This window comes from Trichechus manatus, unplaced genomic scaffold (assembly GCF_000243295.1).
Source record: "Trichechus manatus latirostris isolate Lorelei unplaced genomic scaffold, TriManLat1.0 scaffold00021, whole genome shotgun sequence".
NCBI lineage: Eukaryota > Metazoa > Chordata > Mammalia > Sirenia > Trichechidae > Trichechus > Trichechus manatus.
This window is the reverse complement of record NW_004443957.1, coordinates 13,492,517-13,510,110: the sequence shown is the minus strand read 5'-3', so window position 1 is coordinate 13,510,110 and position 17,594 is coordinate 13,492,517. Positions and strand designations below refer to the sequence as shown.

Here is a 17,594-nt window from a genome sequence, read left to right as displayed (position 1 = left end):
GTGTGCACACACATTTACACACATGCACATGGATATACACTCCATCTCTTCCCACTTCTCTGCCCCTTTCCTAGCCCCTTTAACTTGGCATATACCCATGCTGATATATTTCTGTACTTTTAACACTGTGATCTGTGAGACAGAGCTAGCAGGAATAGTTCCAATGAATATGCATTTGCTGTAAGGCTGCTGCATTTTAGAACCACTGCAGAAAGTCACTCAATTATACCAGTACTTAGTATTAGCATAATACTTTGAAGTCACTGGCCCACATGGCTCTTTGAAGAAGAAGAGGGGCAGGCTGATTGGTGGCACAATTTACTGTTTATTCTTTGGTTAGGAAGCACATGGCGCTGTGGCAGGGGTACTGACGGGTTGAGAACTGACAGATCACATCACCATCTTGTGACCTTACTTTGAGCCTGAGAAACCTGCCGTGACTGGGCATCAGTACTATTCCAGAGCCTTGGTGTGTTAGCATAGTGGTCCCTTGTCATCCAGATGGGGACCAGGGACAAAGCATCAACAGAGCCAACTGCGGTTAGGGGAGAAGTGGGCTGCCTCCCTTCCTCCACACAAGCCCTGACGTTCAGTTCTCTGGGAGCAGAATTAAAGACTTCCCCTGGAAAGTTTTCTGAAAGGAGAAAAAAAATGAGAAACTCAGAACCACTGACCCTTAGGGAACCCGGTAAAGGGGCAGAGAGTGTATACTTGTACGTTTTCCTGACTGAATTTAAACCAGTCAGGTGGGGTTCATATTTGGCCCACACTGGCTGTTCAACCTTCATTCTTTCTAAAAAGGCTGGGCACGTTTCTCAGTTATGCATGGACTCCCACAGGGTTGATCGCTACCCAGTTAATTGCCCTGTTGTTTATATAGCCTCTGAGGACTGAAAACAAACACCCATGAAAGGCACAGTTCTGTACAAACAGCAGTCACTCGACGTTCCAAACCAAACTGTTGTCAAACAGCGAGGACTTGCTGAAACTTCAGAAGGGTTCCGAGAGCTGAGGTCAGGCACCCACCACTGATGACTGGGTCGTACTGCTACCCATTGTACCTTATATGCCAAGGGGAGAACAGCGGTCCCTGCCTGTAAGGCACAAGGCCACGGGTTCTCACAATCTTACAATTCTGTAGATCCAAAGTTCAACATGAGTCTCACTGGGCTCAAATCAACGTGTTGATAAGCCTGCATTGCTTTCTTGCCTTTTCCAGCTGCTAGAGGTGGCCCAAGGAGCCCTGGTGGTGCAGGAGTTAAAGCACTCAGCTGCTAATCGAAAGGTCGGAGATTCGAATTCACCAGCAGCTCTGTGGGAGAAAGATGTGGCACTTTGCTTCCATAAAAATTTACAGCCTTGGAAACCCTATGGGGCAGTTCTACCCTGTCCAATAGGGTCACTATAAGTTGGAATCGACTTGATGGCAGTGGGTTTTTTGTTTTTTGTTTTTTTATCGTACTTCAGGTGAAGGCTTACAGAACAAATAGTTTCTCATGAACTAGTAGTACATGTATTGTTTTATGACATTGGTTAACAACCCCACAACATGTCAGCCCTCTAACTTCTCAAACTTTTTTTGGTGAAAATACACATAGCCAAAGATATTTCAAAAATTTCTACATGCACAGTTCAGTGACATTGACTACGCTCTTCCAATTGTGCTGCTATTCTCACTTAAGATGAAGGCTTACAGAACAAAATAGTTTCTCATTTAACAGTTACTACAAATGTTGCCCTATGACAATGGTTAACAATCTCACATCAACAATATCCTTACTCAACCTTGGATTCCCTATCACCAGCTTCCTTGTCCCCTTCTGCCTTCTGGCCTTTGTCACTGGACGACTGTACCTCGTTAGTCCCATTTGGTTTTACGGAGCTGTCCACTCCCAGGCTGAACGGTGAACCTCGCAGATAACTTCACCACTGAGCTAAAAGGGTGTCTAGGGGCCATACTCTTGGGGTTTCTCCAGACTCCTTTAGGCCAGTAAATCTGGTCTTTTTTTTGTGAGTTAGAATTGTGCTCTACATCCTTCTCCAGCTCTGTCCAGAACCCTCTGTTGTGATTCTGGGCAGTGGGGTTTTTTTTGTTGTTGTTGTTTAGAAGTGGCCCACATTCCTTGACTCTTGGCCCCGTTCCTTCATCCCTAAAGCCAGCAACATTGCATTACTATGACCACTCTTTCAGAGTAACCTCCCTCTCTCTCTCCTCTTCTGCCTCCCTCTTCCTCTTTTAAGGACCCTTATGATTAAGTTGGACCCATCCAGATAACCCAGAATAATCTCCCCATCTCAGGGTCCTTAACTTAATTACACCTACAAAGTGATTGCCATGTAAGATAACATATTCAGAGGCTCCTGGGATTAGGTTGTGAACATCTTTGGGGGCCATTAGTTGGGATGGAAGTGGGAAATTAGAGCTGGCTTGGTAGGCAGACCTCCAGCCTCCCCACTTCCAGCTTTAACCAGGGCATCTTCAATCTTATCAAGCCTATGTATTGAGGTTTAGTATAAAATTTTGTTGGAAAATGAGTTCCAGTGCTATTAAAAAATAAATAAAAAGGAAAAACCATCTTCTAATGCTCCTTTCTCATACTCATCCTGAACGGGGTCAAGGGAATGCCTTTGCTTTGTGAGGTATCTGCATGTCCTTAGGTGAGCAGACGACGGCCACGGAAGAGGGAGAGGTCAGTGGCCCAGCTTTCTCATGTATTGAACACATGACCCTCCTTGCCAGAGCATTATGCTCTAATGAGCTTTGAATTACCTGGTGACCCTGCCACCCTTCTCTCCACATGCTGTCCACAATAGTTTTCCACAGAGATGTGTCATTTCACCTCCACCGGAGCACAGATGCACAGAGACCATTACAGATGACCATCTCTCTTTCTGTGGGACAGTCAGCAGAAGAGTATGCTTTCAGAGAAATGGGACAGGATGCTATCACAGCCTGAAGTATAAATTTAACTCCACTAAACTTTTCCTCTTGGGAAAAGTCCTGCGTGGCTTGGGCCTGCCTGTCACAGCCCATCAAAAATCTGTAGAAATCATTATTTGTGAAAGTAGTAAGATTACCATCAAGTAAAAGAATCTATTTGGAGTAGGAATTTTGGTTGCGTGCTCTTACGAATCACCCAGGTAAGGTGACACAGGTTCAGCTGCAGGAAGTTGTCCTTTTCCCGGAGGTCCTGAATATGCTAATGTGTCCATCACTGATGTTCAGCTGCCAACAGAGCATTCGCTTCCTAATCTGGAACTGAGGTGCATGTGTCTCAGGTTTATCGGGATTTGACTAGCCTCCTAAGTAATTAATCAACCAAAACCCATGGGTAGGAAAAGACAGGGGAAGGGGAAGATGGTGAAGAAAGGGAGTTGAATGGGGAAAATCATTTTAATCTCATTATCAAATTAGGCTTTAGACCCGTAATAAGTCAAGAAGCCATGAGCATCTCATGGAAGATGATTAACCTTGTATGTTTTATGGGGTCACTGAAATAGGAGCTCATTTATTAGACTTCCTTGATGGGGAGAGTTGTTGCCAGAATAAATGGAGTTTTCTTCTTACACCTGTAGTTATAAAGTCCTGGGACTACTAAATGTAACCTATGTAAAGAAGGGTTAATATATGACCTTGGGACACTCTCCTGAACAAGCTGTTAACTTTCTCAAGAAACAAGCAGAGTGATTGTTCACAGGCCAGGAGGAGAGAATGCCCAGCCCTTGCAAACACAGAAAACGCAAGCTCCACCTAGAAGTCGAATTGCTCTCTTGAAAACTGGGCTCTGCAAAAAATGCTTGTAGGAAGAGGGGCATTGTTTGAGCCTGGAATTTCTTTGTATTTAGATACAGATTTTGATGGCGCCCACAATGTGGATACAACAGCAGAAGGAGGATTCAGGCCAAGACAAATCATACCACGGGCAACTTGATTAATTAGACTCCTTGGGAATGGGTGTTCTGGTTCACCAAGGGTTAGCAGAAAACTCTATTTTTGGTTTCAGCCTTTTCTGCTGCAAATCTTTCTAAAATGTTTTACTCTGAACTGCAGCCCAAGTAACTTACAGCGCAGTGAGGATAATTGCATCTTTTTCAGGGATTGAGGATCTTGTCTTGCATCCAAGATCATCACTCTGGACAGTTTGCTGTGTTTTGTCCTGTAAATATATGCACCCGTAATGTGTGTGTGTGTATAAAGTGAGAGAGAATGATTATGATTATTAAGCTGAATCTACAAATCTGTAATTGACCCCAGAATGTACTCTGGGCAGGGACAGATCATCCAATAGGCAAGGTAAGCACAGTGCTTGCCTTGCTTACCAGATCATCTGTAGTGAACAATTTTGCATTTTTTCACCACATCAAAGATATTGCTTCTAGTATGGCTGGCATCTGCCTCTCTCCCAGCCTCACAGAACCTTCTTACAGAATCAAAGCCTCTTTTCAAATTTACGATCCCTGACAGGGACGGATGACCCAGTCAGCAAGGTAAACAAGGGCTGACTTGTTGCTTACCTTGCTTATTGGGTCATTTGCCCCTGACTCTGGGGATTGCTTAAAACAAACAAGCAAACTAACAACTGATCTACAGGACTGTGTTAGCTTGTTGTCACAATGGTTTCATTTCTTTAGGAGTATCCAGGAATCCAGGCTTCGTCACACTTGAGAAGCAGCAGGGCAGAGGAGAAGGAACACACACGAGCTTTGGGGTCAGACAGCTCTAGGTCCAAAGTCTGACTCTGCCATTTTCCACTCCTGTGACCTTAAGCAAGTCACTCCATCTTTGTGAGTTTAAGTTTGCTCATCTGCAAAATAGAGAATAAAGCCTACCTAGTTTGTTAGGAATGAAGATAATATATGTAGACTGCCCTACACATACAAAACAAAATACGTTGCTGTCAAGTCGATTCCAACTCATAGCAACTCTATAGGACAGGATAGAACTGTCCCATAGGGTTTCCAAGGCTGTAAATCTTTATGGAAGCAGACTGCCACATCTTCCTCCCATGGGGCAGCTGGTTGGTTCGAACTGCCAGCCTTTCAGTTAGCAGCTGAGTGTTTAACCACTGTGCCATCAGGGCACCTTGCCTTGCACATAAAACCAAACCAAAACCCAAACCCGTTGCCATCGAGTCTATTCTGACTCATAGCCACCCTATAGGACAGAGTAGAACTGCCCCATAATGTTTCCAAGGAGTGGCTGGTGGATTCGAACCGCTGTCAGAGCTCTTAACCACTGCACTACCAGGGCTCAGCGGCACACAATCCTGATGGCTGTTATTATTATTTTTAGCCTTGCTTATAAGGCATCTAACTGTCTCTTCTCCAAGTTACCTAAGAGAGTGTGACTATCATGTGGTCCATTCTGAGACAGCAACAGCCATCTAGACGTTAGGCCAGGCAAGATGTGGGCACGCCAGGTTTGGGAATTTTGGAACAAAGTCCGCTTGTGTTTCATTTGGTAAAGTCTTTGTCAAAAATCATGCTGATGAGACATTCTGGAAAAAAAAAAAAAAAAAGCAGGTGGTTGGGAAGATGGGGAGTCCTGGCTGGTGACTGAGATAGCTAGCTGGTGCAAGGGTTGAAACCATTTGAGGCAGGAATAACAGGAGGACCGGCTTTGTCTCTGCTTGATGACTTCTCGCAAGCTTTATAGAAGGAAAAAAAAAAAAAGAATAAAAAAACTCATGGCAACCACTGCAGCCCATTTAATTCCAGTGAAACTTCCCTGTTCCAATACCCTCATCCATGCCTGGGCAGCCACACTTTGGTGAAGCCAGGTCTCTTCTGGTGGCACATCTGGCCTAACAGCTGGGTGGCCAAGGAAGTGGATGGGTCGGGGGCTAAGAAAACGTGGGGTGCAATCCTCAGCTGCCTAATATGCTTGTTTACCATCATCTGGAACATCTGGGTTTGCACAGCATGGGGCAGCCCTTGGAAACATCTTTAAATGCTGTCACCTTCCAGCACTCCAGCTGGTTTCATGGGGAGAAAGGAGATGGACCAGGCTGGGAGCCTGGCAGGCCCACAGGGGGCCATTTGTTTGGGAAATTACAAAATTAGTGTCAGCAAACAGTGCACATCCTGCTGTGATCTTCGACTGGAAAGTGGGGAGGGAGAAGGGGCAGGTTTTCAGAGCCACACTTGCGGCAGCTCCAGGCTACTAGGCCAAGGAGCTTGGCAGCAAAAAGAAAGAGCAAGCTAGGAGGCAAGGCAGGGGGGAGGTGTTGAATACTGTGTTCCAACGAGTTTTGAAAGTTGTATTTTGTTTTGTTTTGAAGGAGTGCATTAGAGAGCCGATAGTATGCGTACAGCGCATTCCTTAAAGGCCCAGACTTTAGAGTCAGATCTGAACAGACCTCCTAGCTCCGCTGCATTCTAGCTGCTTGACCTCGAGCAAGTGATTTTCCCCCTTCCTGCCTGTTCAGAGAATCAGCTCTAAAGAAAATGTCAGGGTCTGTTGCACAGACAGAAGAAGCAAGATGGCAAAGAAAGTCATCCACTTTTAAAGGGAGTCCATTGCAGTGAGAAGTTCACAATTAATCGGCAGTGTTAATGGATTCCTTATCTGTTAAATGAGGATAATATAGGTTGTTGTGAGAGAAAATACCTAAAGCACTTAGTAGAGTGCCCAGCTCCTAGTGAGTGTTCAATAAATGGTGGAGTCACAGGGTGGTGCAAACAGTTAATGTACTTGGCTGCTAACTGGAAGGTTGGAGGTTCGAGTCCACCCAGAGACTTCTGGGAAGAAAGGCCTGCTGATCTACTTCCAAAAGATCAGCCATTGAAAACTCTATGAAGTACAGTTCTGACATACATGGGGTCGCTATGAGTTGGAATAGACTTGACAGCAACAGAGTGGTATTGTATAAAAGGCTATGCTGTAAGCTAATGATATAGCCACTGAGTCATGGACTCGAGAGCCAGCCCACCAGGTCTCAGACATGGTCCTGCCATGATTAGCTAACAGTAGAAAGTTAAATTCTCTGGGTTACATAAGTTAATATAGATTAGTGAGAACATTGTCTGGCACACAGTAAGTGCTGTGTAAGTGTTGGATATTATTATTGCTTAACAAGCCCCCTGGTCTTCCCTAGGATCTGCTATCTCTTCCTAGATTCTCTCCTTTGCTATTATTCCTGAGGAGCTTATGAGGACTCAGTAGTTCAGGGAAGCTAAAATGTCTCTCAGTAACAATGTCCAGGGAACTGGGAATAAAGCCTAAATGCAAATGCAGTACCTGTGGATGCTCACGCAGCAAGTGCCCTTGTCTGAGTGTCTTCCTAAGGGCAGCTTTGATGCAGGCAGGTGATGCCTACGGCCACTCCCACTATGCAAGCCATCAAACCCCTCTCCAAGGTCACAGAGAAAGTCAGCATCCTCCTTCAGGCTGGAAGCCCTGGCTCAATCCATTCCCCCAACACTCCCGTCTGGTACCTACATTGACAAAGTGCTTTGGACAAAGAAAGAGCGCTATTAATACTAAGACCAAACAGCAGCACTCCCTTTCCCTAGCCCAAAGGAATCTCTGCTGATGCATTTTAATTCTGGCCCATCACTTCCACTCTTATGCCAGCCCGTGGACTGACTGGGAGGCTAGCACTTCGTGACTCTGGCTTGCTACAGTGCTTGCTGCCTTCCAGCCTGTGCGTAGGGATCGGCTTTAATGCAAAAGTGTGTGATCTGTGCTGATAGAAGAAACAAGATGTCAAAAAAGGTCACTTGGTGTTAAAGAGAATCCAACACAGAGGGAAATTCATGGATTAAATTGCCAATAGTAATGGTTTCACGATTGAGTGATAAAAATAGGTGTTGTGGTTCCCTGAGAACTCAGTCCCCTGATTCACCACTTGTGTGGATGCTTTCTGATTGTGCCAGTGCCCATCTGGACTCAGCCCGATGAAGGACAGCTCTGGCTGCTATGACCGCCACATCGGGGTGGACTGCTCAGATGGCTTCAATGGTGGCTGTGAGCAGCTGTGCCTCCAGCAGATGGCGCCCTTCCCTGACGACCCCACCTTGTACAACATCCTCATGTTCTGTGGGTGAGTTGAGTTGCCAGTGAGGCCAGGGGCACTTCCCAGGACAAGGGACTTTCACTGCTAAACCAGGAAAGTAAACCTGAATGAGTTGGTCACCCTAGGCCAGCCCATAGGCTCTGAGGCCAAGTCAGTAGGACAGGAAGAGGAGTACTTTTAAAGTCAGTATTGAGATGAAACTTAGGAAAAATCTAGTCTAATGCCTATAGTTGACAGATGAGGAAACAAAGCCTCAAGGATTTACTGCAAGGGGAAATTAACCACGTGGTTTGCCTAAGTCATTGCCTACCTAAATCACTGGCTGCCTAATCCAGCATTTTTCAAACTGTGTTTTGTGGAGCTGTGTTCACCAGGGGTTTTTTGACAAAAGGATTCTGTATCAAATCTTGGGAAAGATCGTGTGAAACTAATCAATTATCAAAAGAAAGGGGGGTCGGACTTTGGAGAAGTGGAAGCATATTTAAATTCTGCTCCCAAGGCCCCCACATTTTGTGCAGCCGTCCCTTCTCAGGCTTAATAATTCCTCAGTGCAGTTAAAGAGCGATTTCCTGTTGACAGCTCTTGCATTCACCTCATTTCAATTCTTCTCAGGATAACTCTGTGAGGGAACGCTATCCCATTCTACAGATGAGAAAACGAAAGCACAGTGAGGCTAAGTGACTCCCTGAAGGCTGGGGAGTTGATAAGTGGGTGGGTCAGGACTAGAATGTAGACTTTCACTGATTTTTAAAAAATTCTGGTATCCTTTAAATTTGTATCACTGACCAGAATTCTATTTAAAGACATTTTCATGCTGTATTTGTAAAGTAAATAAAGATCTGGCCCATTCTTCTACAGCCATACTTGGCTTGTCTATTCTTCCTTCCTTCCTTTCTTCTTCCTGCTTTCTTCCCTCCCTCTCTCCCCTTTTCTTTCTTCTCTTCTCTGCGCTGTCTCTCCCTTGCACGAGCTCTGGATCTAGCACTCCCCTCCCACCTGTCCAGGAGAATGCCTACTTTATACCACAAACCATGTGGGCCCCTGGGCTGCAAAGATGAATGACATGTAGTTCTTGCCCCCAAGGATCTCACGATCTAATAGGTTTGCAAAGAACATCAATGTTTATAACAATAAAACGTGGTACATTGTTGCTAAAAACCAGCACCTGCTGAATAATCATGAAACAATTATTTAGTAGAGTTGCAATGTTATTTTATTGTGTTTCATTTTATTTTATTTCTTTGCAATTGAGCAATTTCCATATTCAATTTCTTGTAAAATCCCAGTTCATGAATAGAAGCTTGCTCTTAATTTTAGTGCTTTCTATAATGCTATCATTATGATTGACCCCAATCAATTAACAGAGGCGAATTCAGCCAAAGTTACATAGATTTATTTAATAAATATATATTTGAGCACCCACTTTGTGCAGAGAACTAAGTTAGGTATCAGATCTAGGAGAAACAACAGGAGGTCCCAGCCCTCAAAGGAGATTAAGTGGGAGACAAACCATGAACACAAACTGGATGGGGGGACAGAGCACTGTGGAAGGGGAAGCTGTCAAGATGCTTAGGGTGGAGTTTATTTGAACCAACCAAATACTGTGTTACCGGGAAATACCATGTTACAGCTCAAGGAAGAAGCCACTTCACTCTCTTGTGGCAGCCACTAGTCTGGAGCCGTAGAGTCCTCTATGGATCTCCAGCCACATCTGTTGCCTGGACTAATACAGTAGGTTCCTAACTGGACTTTCTTTCCTGTTTCAATCAGAATTAGGTACACATGTCTGCTGAACACTCTCCAAGACACTATACGTGTATATATATATATACACTTCTAAAGGAAGTCCTTGTTTTCAGGTTCTTATAAAGGCTAACCAAATTGCATGCACTTATCCATTAAAATGCACCACTCACACCTGTTCACACAGATATGTAAATGGTAAATGGGGAAAATAGCAGTTAAAACTACATTGACATGGGCCTCATTTGCACCTCTGCTACTACTAATATTGGCAACATTAAATGAGTACTTGCTATGTGCTAGGCATTCTATAAATTCTTTACATTCAGTACCTCATTTTATCTTCTCAACAACCCAGTGAAGCAAATACTGTTTTGTTTTTGCTGATGTTTTGTTTTTCCCCTTTACAGGTGTGGAAGCTGAAGCTCAGACAGGTTAATCAGTTGACCCAAGGTCAGCCAGTAAATGGCAGAGTCATTGCCATTACAATATTGGTTCTCAGTACTTAAAACTATAATTATTTCTTCCTCTACATAAGAGAGGGGTTTTATCTTATTACAACCATTAATGTAGATAGTAATAAATGATGTGTTTCAGTGTAATGAACATCTATAAATTTTAAATCTGTTAGATTTCTAAGGAGAGACTCAAATCAATATTCTTTTTAAATGATAGCTTTATCAAAGAAGCAGTTCTTACTTAGCTAACAAATGTATGTTCCTTTCAATATAACTACAAATAAGGCTCAGTTAATGATTTATGAGACATCAACCCGTGTTTACCAACATTAGCACTGCTTTTCCATTAGGGTAACTGTACGTGTATAATGGGGAGGATGCCAAGGAGATAGCTCTCGGTTAATGCGTGTGAAACACCTCGTGTCCTAGCTTCTATTTAGTACAGGAAGGCTACTCTGAGTGGAGAGGGAGTTAATATGGGTTGATCTTATGTTTGGATACATTAAAACTGAACACAGCCAGGAGATGATAAATCTTTCTGATTTCTTAGTTGATTTGCCATGGATTAGAAATTTATTAATTTCTTAAGCACAGTGTCATTCCTTTTGCTGCCTAATTACCCTCCAAACAAATGTAGGGCCTGGCCATGTAGATGGTTCTTGAGAAAGGCTCTAGAATGTCTTGGGTTTAAATGTGTTAACTCATTTATAAGCAAATATCTAGTGGTTCTTACATTAAACCTGTTTGGGAAACCATGCACTTATTAGAGGAAAGAGCACCCTCAGAAGCTCTGAAAGCACCTGTTTGCAAAGGAGAGGTGAGAGATTTGCTATGATCACATCATGGAAGGAAACTCAGTTTATAGGCTTAGGAAAATGAATTATAAAGGGGTCAAATCAAATTGCAATATTCATAATCTTTGACCATCCAACCCTCTCTCAGAGGCATATCTTCCCAATTCATTGAGTTGACTTGACCACATAGTTCATTGATGGAATAATTTCTTATCTTGGGTTTTCCACTATGTTAGGTGCATTGAGGATTACAAGCTTGGTGTAGATGGCCGCTCTTGCCAACTCATCACGGAGACCTGCCCAGAGGGAGGTGACTGTGGGGAAAGCAGGGAGCTCCCCATGAACCAGACCCTCTTTGGGGAGATGTTCTTTGGTTATAACAACCATTCCAAGGAAGTGGCCACTGGACAAGTGCTGAAAGGAACATTCAGGTGAATCTCACATGCACAGAACTGATTATTCAGAGCTGCTGATGAATTTTTTCCCTGAAAGAGTTGTCTTTTGTGTGTGTGTGTGTATGTGTATTTTTTTACCTTAAGAAAATATAGGTAACACAACATTTACCAAGGCAGCATTTGTCAGTTGTACAGTTCGACGAAACAATCTGTACAAAGATATGTATCTTGGAGTAAAGCAAGTGTGATACTGCCTAGAAGGATAGGTCATGGCTCTCCCATGGTCTTCTCTAAGTCTACACTCCTCCTTCCAGAATGCAAGAACCAGGCCTCCTCTGGGTGAGCAGTAAGGTGTTAAATGAACTTTTACCTTGCCCGGGCAGAGACTGCACGATTTTTAATTAAAAAAAAAAAAACCATTGCCATCGATTCGATTCCACTCATAGCAACCCTATAGGACAGAGTAGAACTGCCCCATAGAGTTTCCAAGGAGTACCTGGTGGATTTGAACTGCCGATCTTTTGGTTAGCAGCTGTACCACTTAACCACTATGCCACCAGGGTTTCCATTTTTAATAAAAGTCACCCAAAAATGCCCAAGTTCCATTTTCTGTCTGAGTGGCAGAACCAGTGTATGAGTCAGTCTGGAATACTAGTTGACTCATGGTGACCCTAGTGTGTCAGAGTATAACTGCACTTCGTAGGGTTTTCAATGGTTGATTTTTTGGAAGTGGATTGCCAGGCCTTTCTTCCAAGGTTCTTCTGGTGGACTCAAACCTCCAACCTTTTGGTTAGCAGTCGAATGAGTTAACTGTTTGCACCACCCAGGGAAACCCAGCCTAGAACAGTGGTTCTCAAAGTATGGTCCAAGATCGCTGAGGGTCCTTGAGATACATTCAAGAGGTCTGCAAGGTTCTGCCTTTTCCAACTACAGACAGACTGGATTTACTTCTTATAATTCAAATAATATATTTCAATAAACTGAATGCAGCTGTGAGACTCCAGTTGTCTTCTATTAACTCAGATGTTTAAAAAATTTGCAAAACATGTAAAATAATGCCATTCTTCTCACCAGTTTTTTAGGGGGAAATATAGTTATTTTTCATAAAATATGTTAACATTTAATGGGTTTATTGTTATTTTTTAATAGATTAAGTATTTTTAAAATGTCTAGTTTATTTTCTAATATAAATATTGATAGACATAACCCATATAAACAAAAGCTAATTGAAGGCTTCCATTATTTTTAAGGGTATAAGGGGTCTTGAGACCAAAATATTCCAAACCGCTGATTTAGAATATTTCTAGAAGATCCTCCATTTGACCTCTGTCCCTGTTCTATCTTGGAATATTTGAATATATCTTCCTCAGAACCCATGGGAAAATTCTTTCCAGGAAATGAGGGTAATGATGATGATGCTGATGATAAGTAGTATTATGATATGTTATAATTCTGTAAGGAAGATGAAAAAGGAGGAAGATATTGAATAAGGAAGGTATAGAATGAGAATGTTGGTGGCTACCTGGGCCTAGAATCTTGTGAGCAAACTGAGAGTAAATTTCTGAGCCAGTTCTTGTAGTCAGATGCTTTTTCTGTTACAGACAGGACACTTTACTAATATCTGCACTTTTAGCCTGGAAATTTGTTTGCCACAGGCAAGACTCGAGATGTCATAACTAATCTTGTAGTGGAGTGGTACCTGGATCCTTCACTGCAGCCTAGAAATGAATGTGAAGAGGACATCAGGGAGTAGGGTTGGGAAGGGAGGGAGAGAGGGAAAAATATTCCCTATTCTTTGAGTAGACCTTTTCAGCTGACTCATTTCTCATCTCCCCCTGCCCCCACCCTACCTCCCATATCTGTGTGTGTTACTGCAGACATATATATTGAATGAGGTTGAGGGTGAGAGGAGCTTTGTGGTTCAGAAAGAATTTGTACATTCTGGGTTGAAATATAGATTATCTGCCAAGGAGTGGGGTTCACCAGAACACTCAGAAAATATAAATCTGCTCCTGTTCCCAGGCAAAATAACTTTGCTCGAGGTTTAGACCAGCAGCTGCCCGATGGCCTTGTGGTTGCCACTGTTCCACTGGAGAATCAGTGCCTTGAGGAAATTTCGGAGCCCACACCTGATCCAGACTTCCTGACTGGTGAGTGTACCTCCCCACCCTTATTTAACCAGCAAAAACCAGGCAGCTCCCTATGGTTTCGTAAAGTCAAGACTCTTGACCTTCCGTTTATTTTGGTTTCTAATCCAGTGATTTCCTTGATACTTAATTAAAACTCAGTCATAAAACTGAACACTAATAGGATAGTTTGTCAATAAATTTGTCAATATTATTATATAGTCATCTGCAAAATGGTCATAATAATACCTTTCCCTGCTAGTCTCTCAGTGATGCTTTGAAACAAATGAGATAATAGATGTGTAAGAGTTCAGAGTTCTTGGTGGGATTAGAGGAAGTGACCAGGTCATCATAGGGGCATAGAGAGATGATGGATTGCTACTATAGACTAAATGTCCATCATTGCTAATGTTGGGTTCCCTGGCAAGTCCTTATGGAGCAGTGTGAGGGAGTAGAAAATGATAGAGCTTTGCTGTCAGACAAACCTGGGTTTGAATCCTGGCTCTGCTACTTTCTAGCTGTGTGACATAGACAACGTAGTCTCTCTGGGTCTCATGATCACTTATCATAAGATGGGGATAATGACACCTGTCCCCTATGTTGTTTTGTACCAAGTGACACTCTCCTCCGGGCTCATTAGGGAATCAAGGTATGACTATGGTTGGAAGAGGCAGGAACCTCAGGGGAAATTTCTTTTTTCTGTGCCTCTAAAGACCCCCACTTAGCACCTCCTGTATGAAAGAAGAAACGTCAAGGTGTCCCATGGACACATGAGATGTAGCCAACTGGGACTCAGTATCACTTGCTGCAAGGCTGGACCTGAGCTCAATTCCATTGTTGGCTCTGCTTGTTTCTCCAGAATTTCTCCCCCCGTCTCATTCTATGCCTTCCTTATTCTTCTTTCCTCCTTTTTCTTCTTCCTTTCATAAAGAACGGATTGAGTTTAGGGTAACCTCTTCCACATATCAAGTTATGTTCAAAACTTCAGTTTAGACCTGAATGGGATTAGAAGTAGGTCTGTCCAAGACCCTGTAGTATAGTGATTAATAGACTCTGGAGCCTGATAGAGGGGATCCACTCCTTACTGGCTGTATGATCTTGGGAAAGTTACCTAACTTCTCTGTGCCCCAGTGTTTTTCACCCGTAAAAAATGAGTATTATAATACCACCTTCTTCACAGAATTGATATGAAGAATAAATTAATATTTATAAAGCTTTAGAACAATTCTTGACACATAGTAAGATCTGTGTTTCTTAAATAAATAAATATATAAAGCAAGCAAGAAAGTAGTATAACACTTCAATCTACCGAATAGGCTTTTCCTTATAGGAGGAGAGGGATCGAGAGAGAAAACAATTAGATATGTTCTGGGCCAGGATAAATCTCTTTGAAAGGCCTTTTACACACACTGACACACACCCCCACCAAGCTGAAGAAATTAAAATGCAGCTTCTGGTCACATCCCTAAAGCCTACATCTCTAGCCTTAGGGAGTCTGGTTCCCACATTGTTTGCTGAGAAACACTTCCTACGCATTATATAAAATGCTTTGCAAAAGAGGTGTGTGATGGTACATACAAATAGGGTAATAAATCACTTGGCCTCTATTTAAAGACCCACCAGGACATCTGCTTCACACATTATAACTTATTGTGGAGGTAATAATCACCAGGCTAGGAAGACACCCAGAGTGGTCCTGGGTGCTACTTGAATCTTTTTGGGAAGAGTGAGTGGATAGATTTGGGAATTATCAGAACCTGTGTTTGGATCTACATCTTTGGAAATAAGGAAGAGACCCACACTTGATCTTCATCCATAGCAGAAACCCCCCCACCCTGCCCCATGTCCTTGGACTTCCTCTAATTTGGCTTATTGGATGCAAAAGGAGTAGAAGAATGATCCAATAGGATACTTCCTTTTTCATGGTCTTGAGGCAGTAAAGTCTAACATTCCTAAAAGTATGGAGGTAACTTTTCTTGACCTGGACACTTTTCTACCCAGCGTTTGCTTTCAATCTACTTTGATTAGGAAATGGGGCCAGTTACTCCAAGATCATGATGTCAGAAAACGTTGAATTTATTATAAAGCCTGGAATAGCTACAAGAATCTGTTAAAGAGATAATCGCAAAAATTTATTCCATATTAACTCTCTAGCTTCTGGCAACATTTTAATTGCATCTTCCCTGGGAATCATACAGTGAATCTCACCATGTTGCGCTATCTCAAGCTTAGAGGATTTTAGAGCTAAAATGATCTTCAGAATCTTCTATATCAGCATTTTCAAGTGTGTTTTTTCATGAAAAACCAATGCTCCACTCATAAATAGATTCTATTTTCAAATACATTTGGAAAGATTGTATGTAGTATCCTTTCAGCAGTTTGCAACACTTTGCATAGACAAGGTTCAGAGAAATCCTCAAGTAAAGAAATCCATTTCACTTTATTTAACCCAGCAATCCCCAAACCTATTTAACTAGATAATTTTTTTTTTTTACATGTAACACCTATTTCCATCTTGCAGAATTACTGGTTTGCAAAACACACTGAAAAATACTCATGTCTGTGTTTTATCTTGCTGATTGCTTTGCTCATCATCAAAATCACGGTTAAGAATTCTGAGCTTCATTGGCCTTTTTGAAGTTATAAGGCGAGAAAAAGAAAGAAGTCCAGAGGCAGGCTAAGGAGATAAAGGAGTATACTGGCCACATTTATAAGATCGGTTGGGGGCCACAATCACTAAATCTATGTGAAGATTTTGAGATCTGAGTTCTTTGAAACTTGTAGTAGTTCAACCAAAGGAAAAGGTCTCTTAGTTTTAGCACTTGGGGGATAATACATCCCTCTGACATTTCAAATAAAATAACAAAGATTTTCTTCCTTCCTTCTTTCCTTCCTCCCTCCCTTCCTTCCTTCCTTCCTTTGAGATTGCATGTAATGTCTGTTCAGAATTTTTCTTTTTTAAATAATGTTCTTTCTCAAGAAAACATAGGTTGAGATGTTTTGTTTGAAACAGTCTTTCAGAATAATAATAAAATAAAATAAAAACCTAAAGCTGGCTGCACGTCAAGGGCACACTGAGAAAGAATCATATGACTCAGCTAGAAAAGATATAGTACTTAAAAATATCTTTTTTCTTTTTAGCTAATGGAAATATTATCTGTAAGTAAGCACAGAACAACATTTCCCAAGCATTAACACTTATGTAACTGTTTCCCTGAGTATGTTGTAGCATAAATGCATTCAGGGGTATTGTTTAGCAGTTAAGTAGTGGAGTTCTGTTGTTTGGCTTATCCTGAATGGATGTAAGACAGTCATCCCCACCCCCAACCCGTGCTTATTCCTTTATTCTTTATTCCCTCCTTTGTTCTGAACTAAAAACTAGGAAGTTACAATGAAAGCACCAATTAAGAAATGTCAGGTTTTCACAGTTAGGGGTGATAAGAAGGAGACAATGAGGAGGAGGATGAAGACTCCGACATTATGGAAATATACACGTATGGTGCTTTATCTTTTCTGAGAGTGCTTTTATACCAGTGTCTTTATTTTGTTCTCAAAACCTACCTGTAAAGTAGGTAGTCATGAATACCATCATCCCCACTTTACAAACATGAAAATTGAAATGGTGAATTGTCGTGCCCAAAGTCACATAGCTGGTTGGAATCACAGAATTGAAAAGGAAGCAGGAGATCATTGCAGCTAATCTCTCATTTGGGAGCAGTGGTGGTTCAGGGTTAGATTTCTCACCTTCCATGCAGGAGACATGGGTTCAATTCCAGGCCAATGCACCTCAAGCGCAGTCACAACCCATCTGTCAGTAGAGGCTTGTATGTCTCTGTGATGCTGAACAGGTCTCAGCAGAGCTTCCAGACTAAGGCAGACTAAGAAGAAAGGCCTGGTGATCTACTTCTGAAAATCAGCCAATGAAAACCCTATGAATCACAATGGTGCAATCTGCAAACAATCACGGGGATGGTGCAAAACCAGGCAGCATTTCGTTCTGTTGTGCATGGGGTCACCATGAGTTGGGGATCGACTCAATGGCAGCTAACAAGAACAACAT

The 17,594-nt window shown here is 42.3% G+C and overlaps 1 protein-coding gene across 3 annotated transcripts in view; it reads left to right on the top strand.

The window, feature by feature from the left end:
• Window positions 1–17,594, top strand: part of ASTN1 (astrotactin 1) — a 381,789-nt gene that overhangs the window by 258,686 nt on the left and 105,509 nt on the right. For all 3 annotated transcript variants that reach the window (XM_004372849.2, XM_004372848.2, XM_004372850.2), the window contains exons 12-14: window positions 7,879–8,045; window positions 11,250–11,444; window positions 13,431–13,558. In XM_004372849.2, the coding sequence (XP_004372906.1) occupies window positions 7,879–8,045; window positions 11,250–11,444; window positions 13,431–13,558 (490 nt within the window). The remainder of the gene's footprint in view (window positions 1–7,878; window positions 8,046–11,249; window positions 11,445–13,430; window positions 13,559–17,594) is intronic.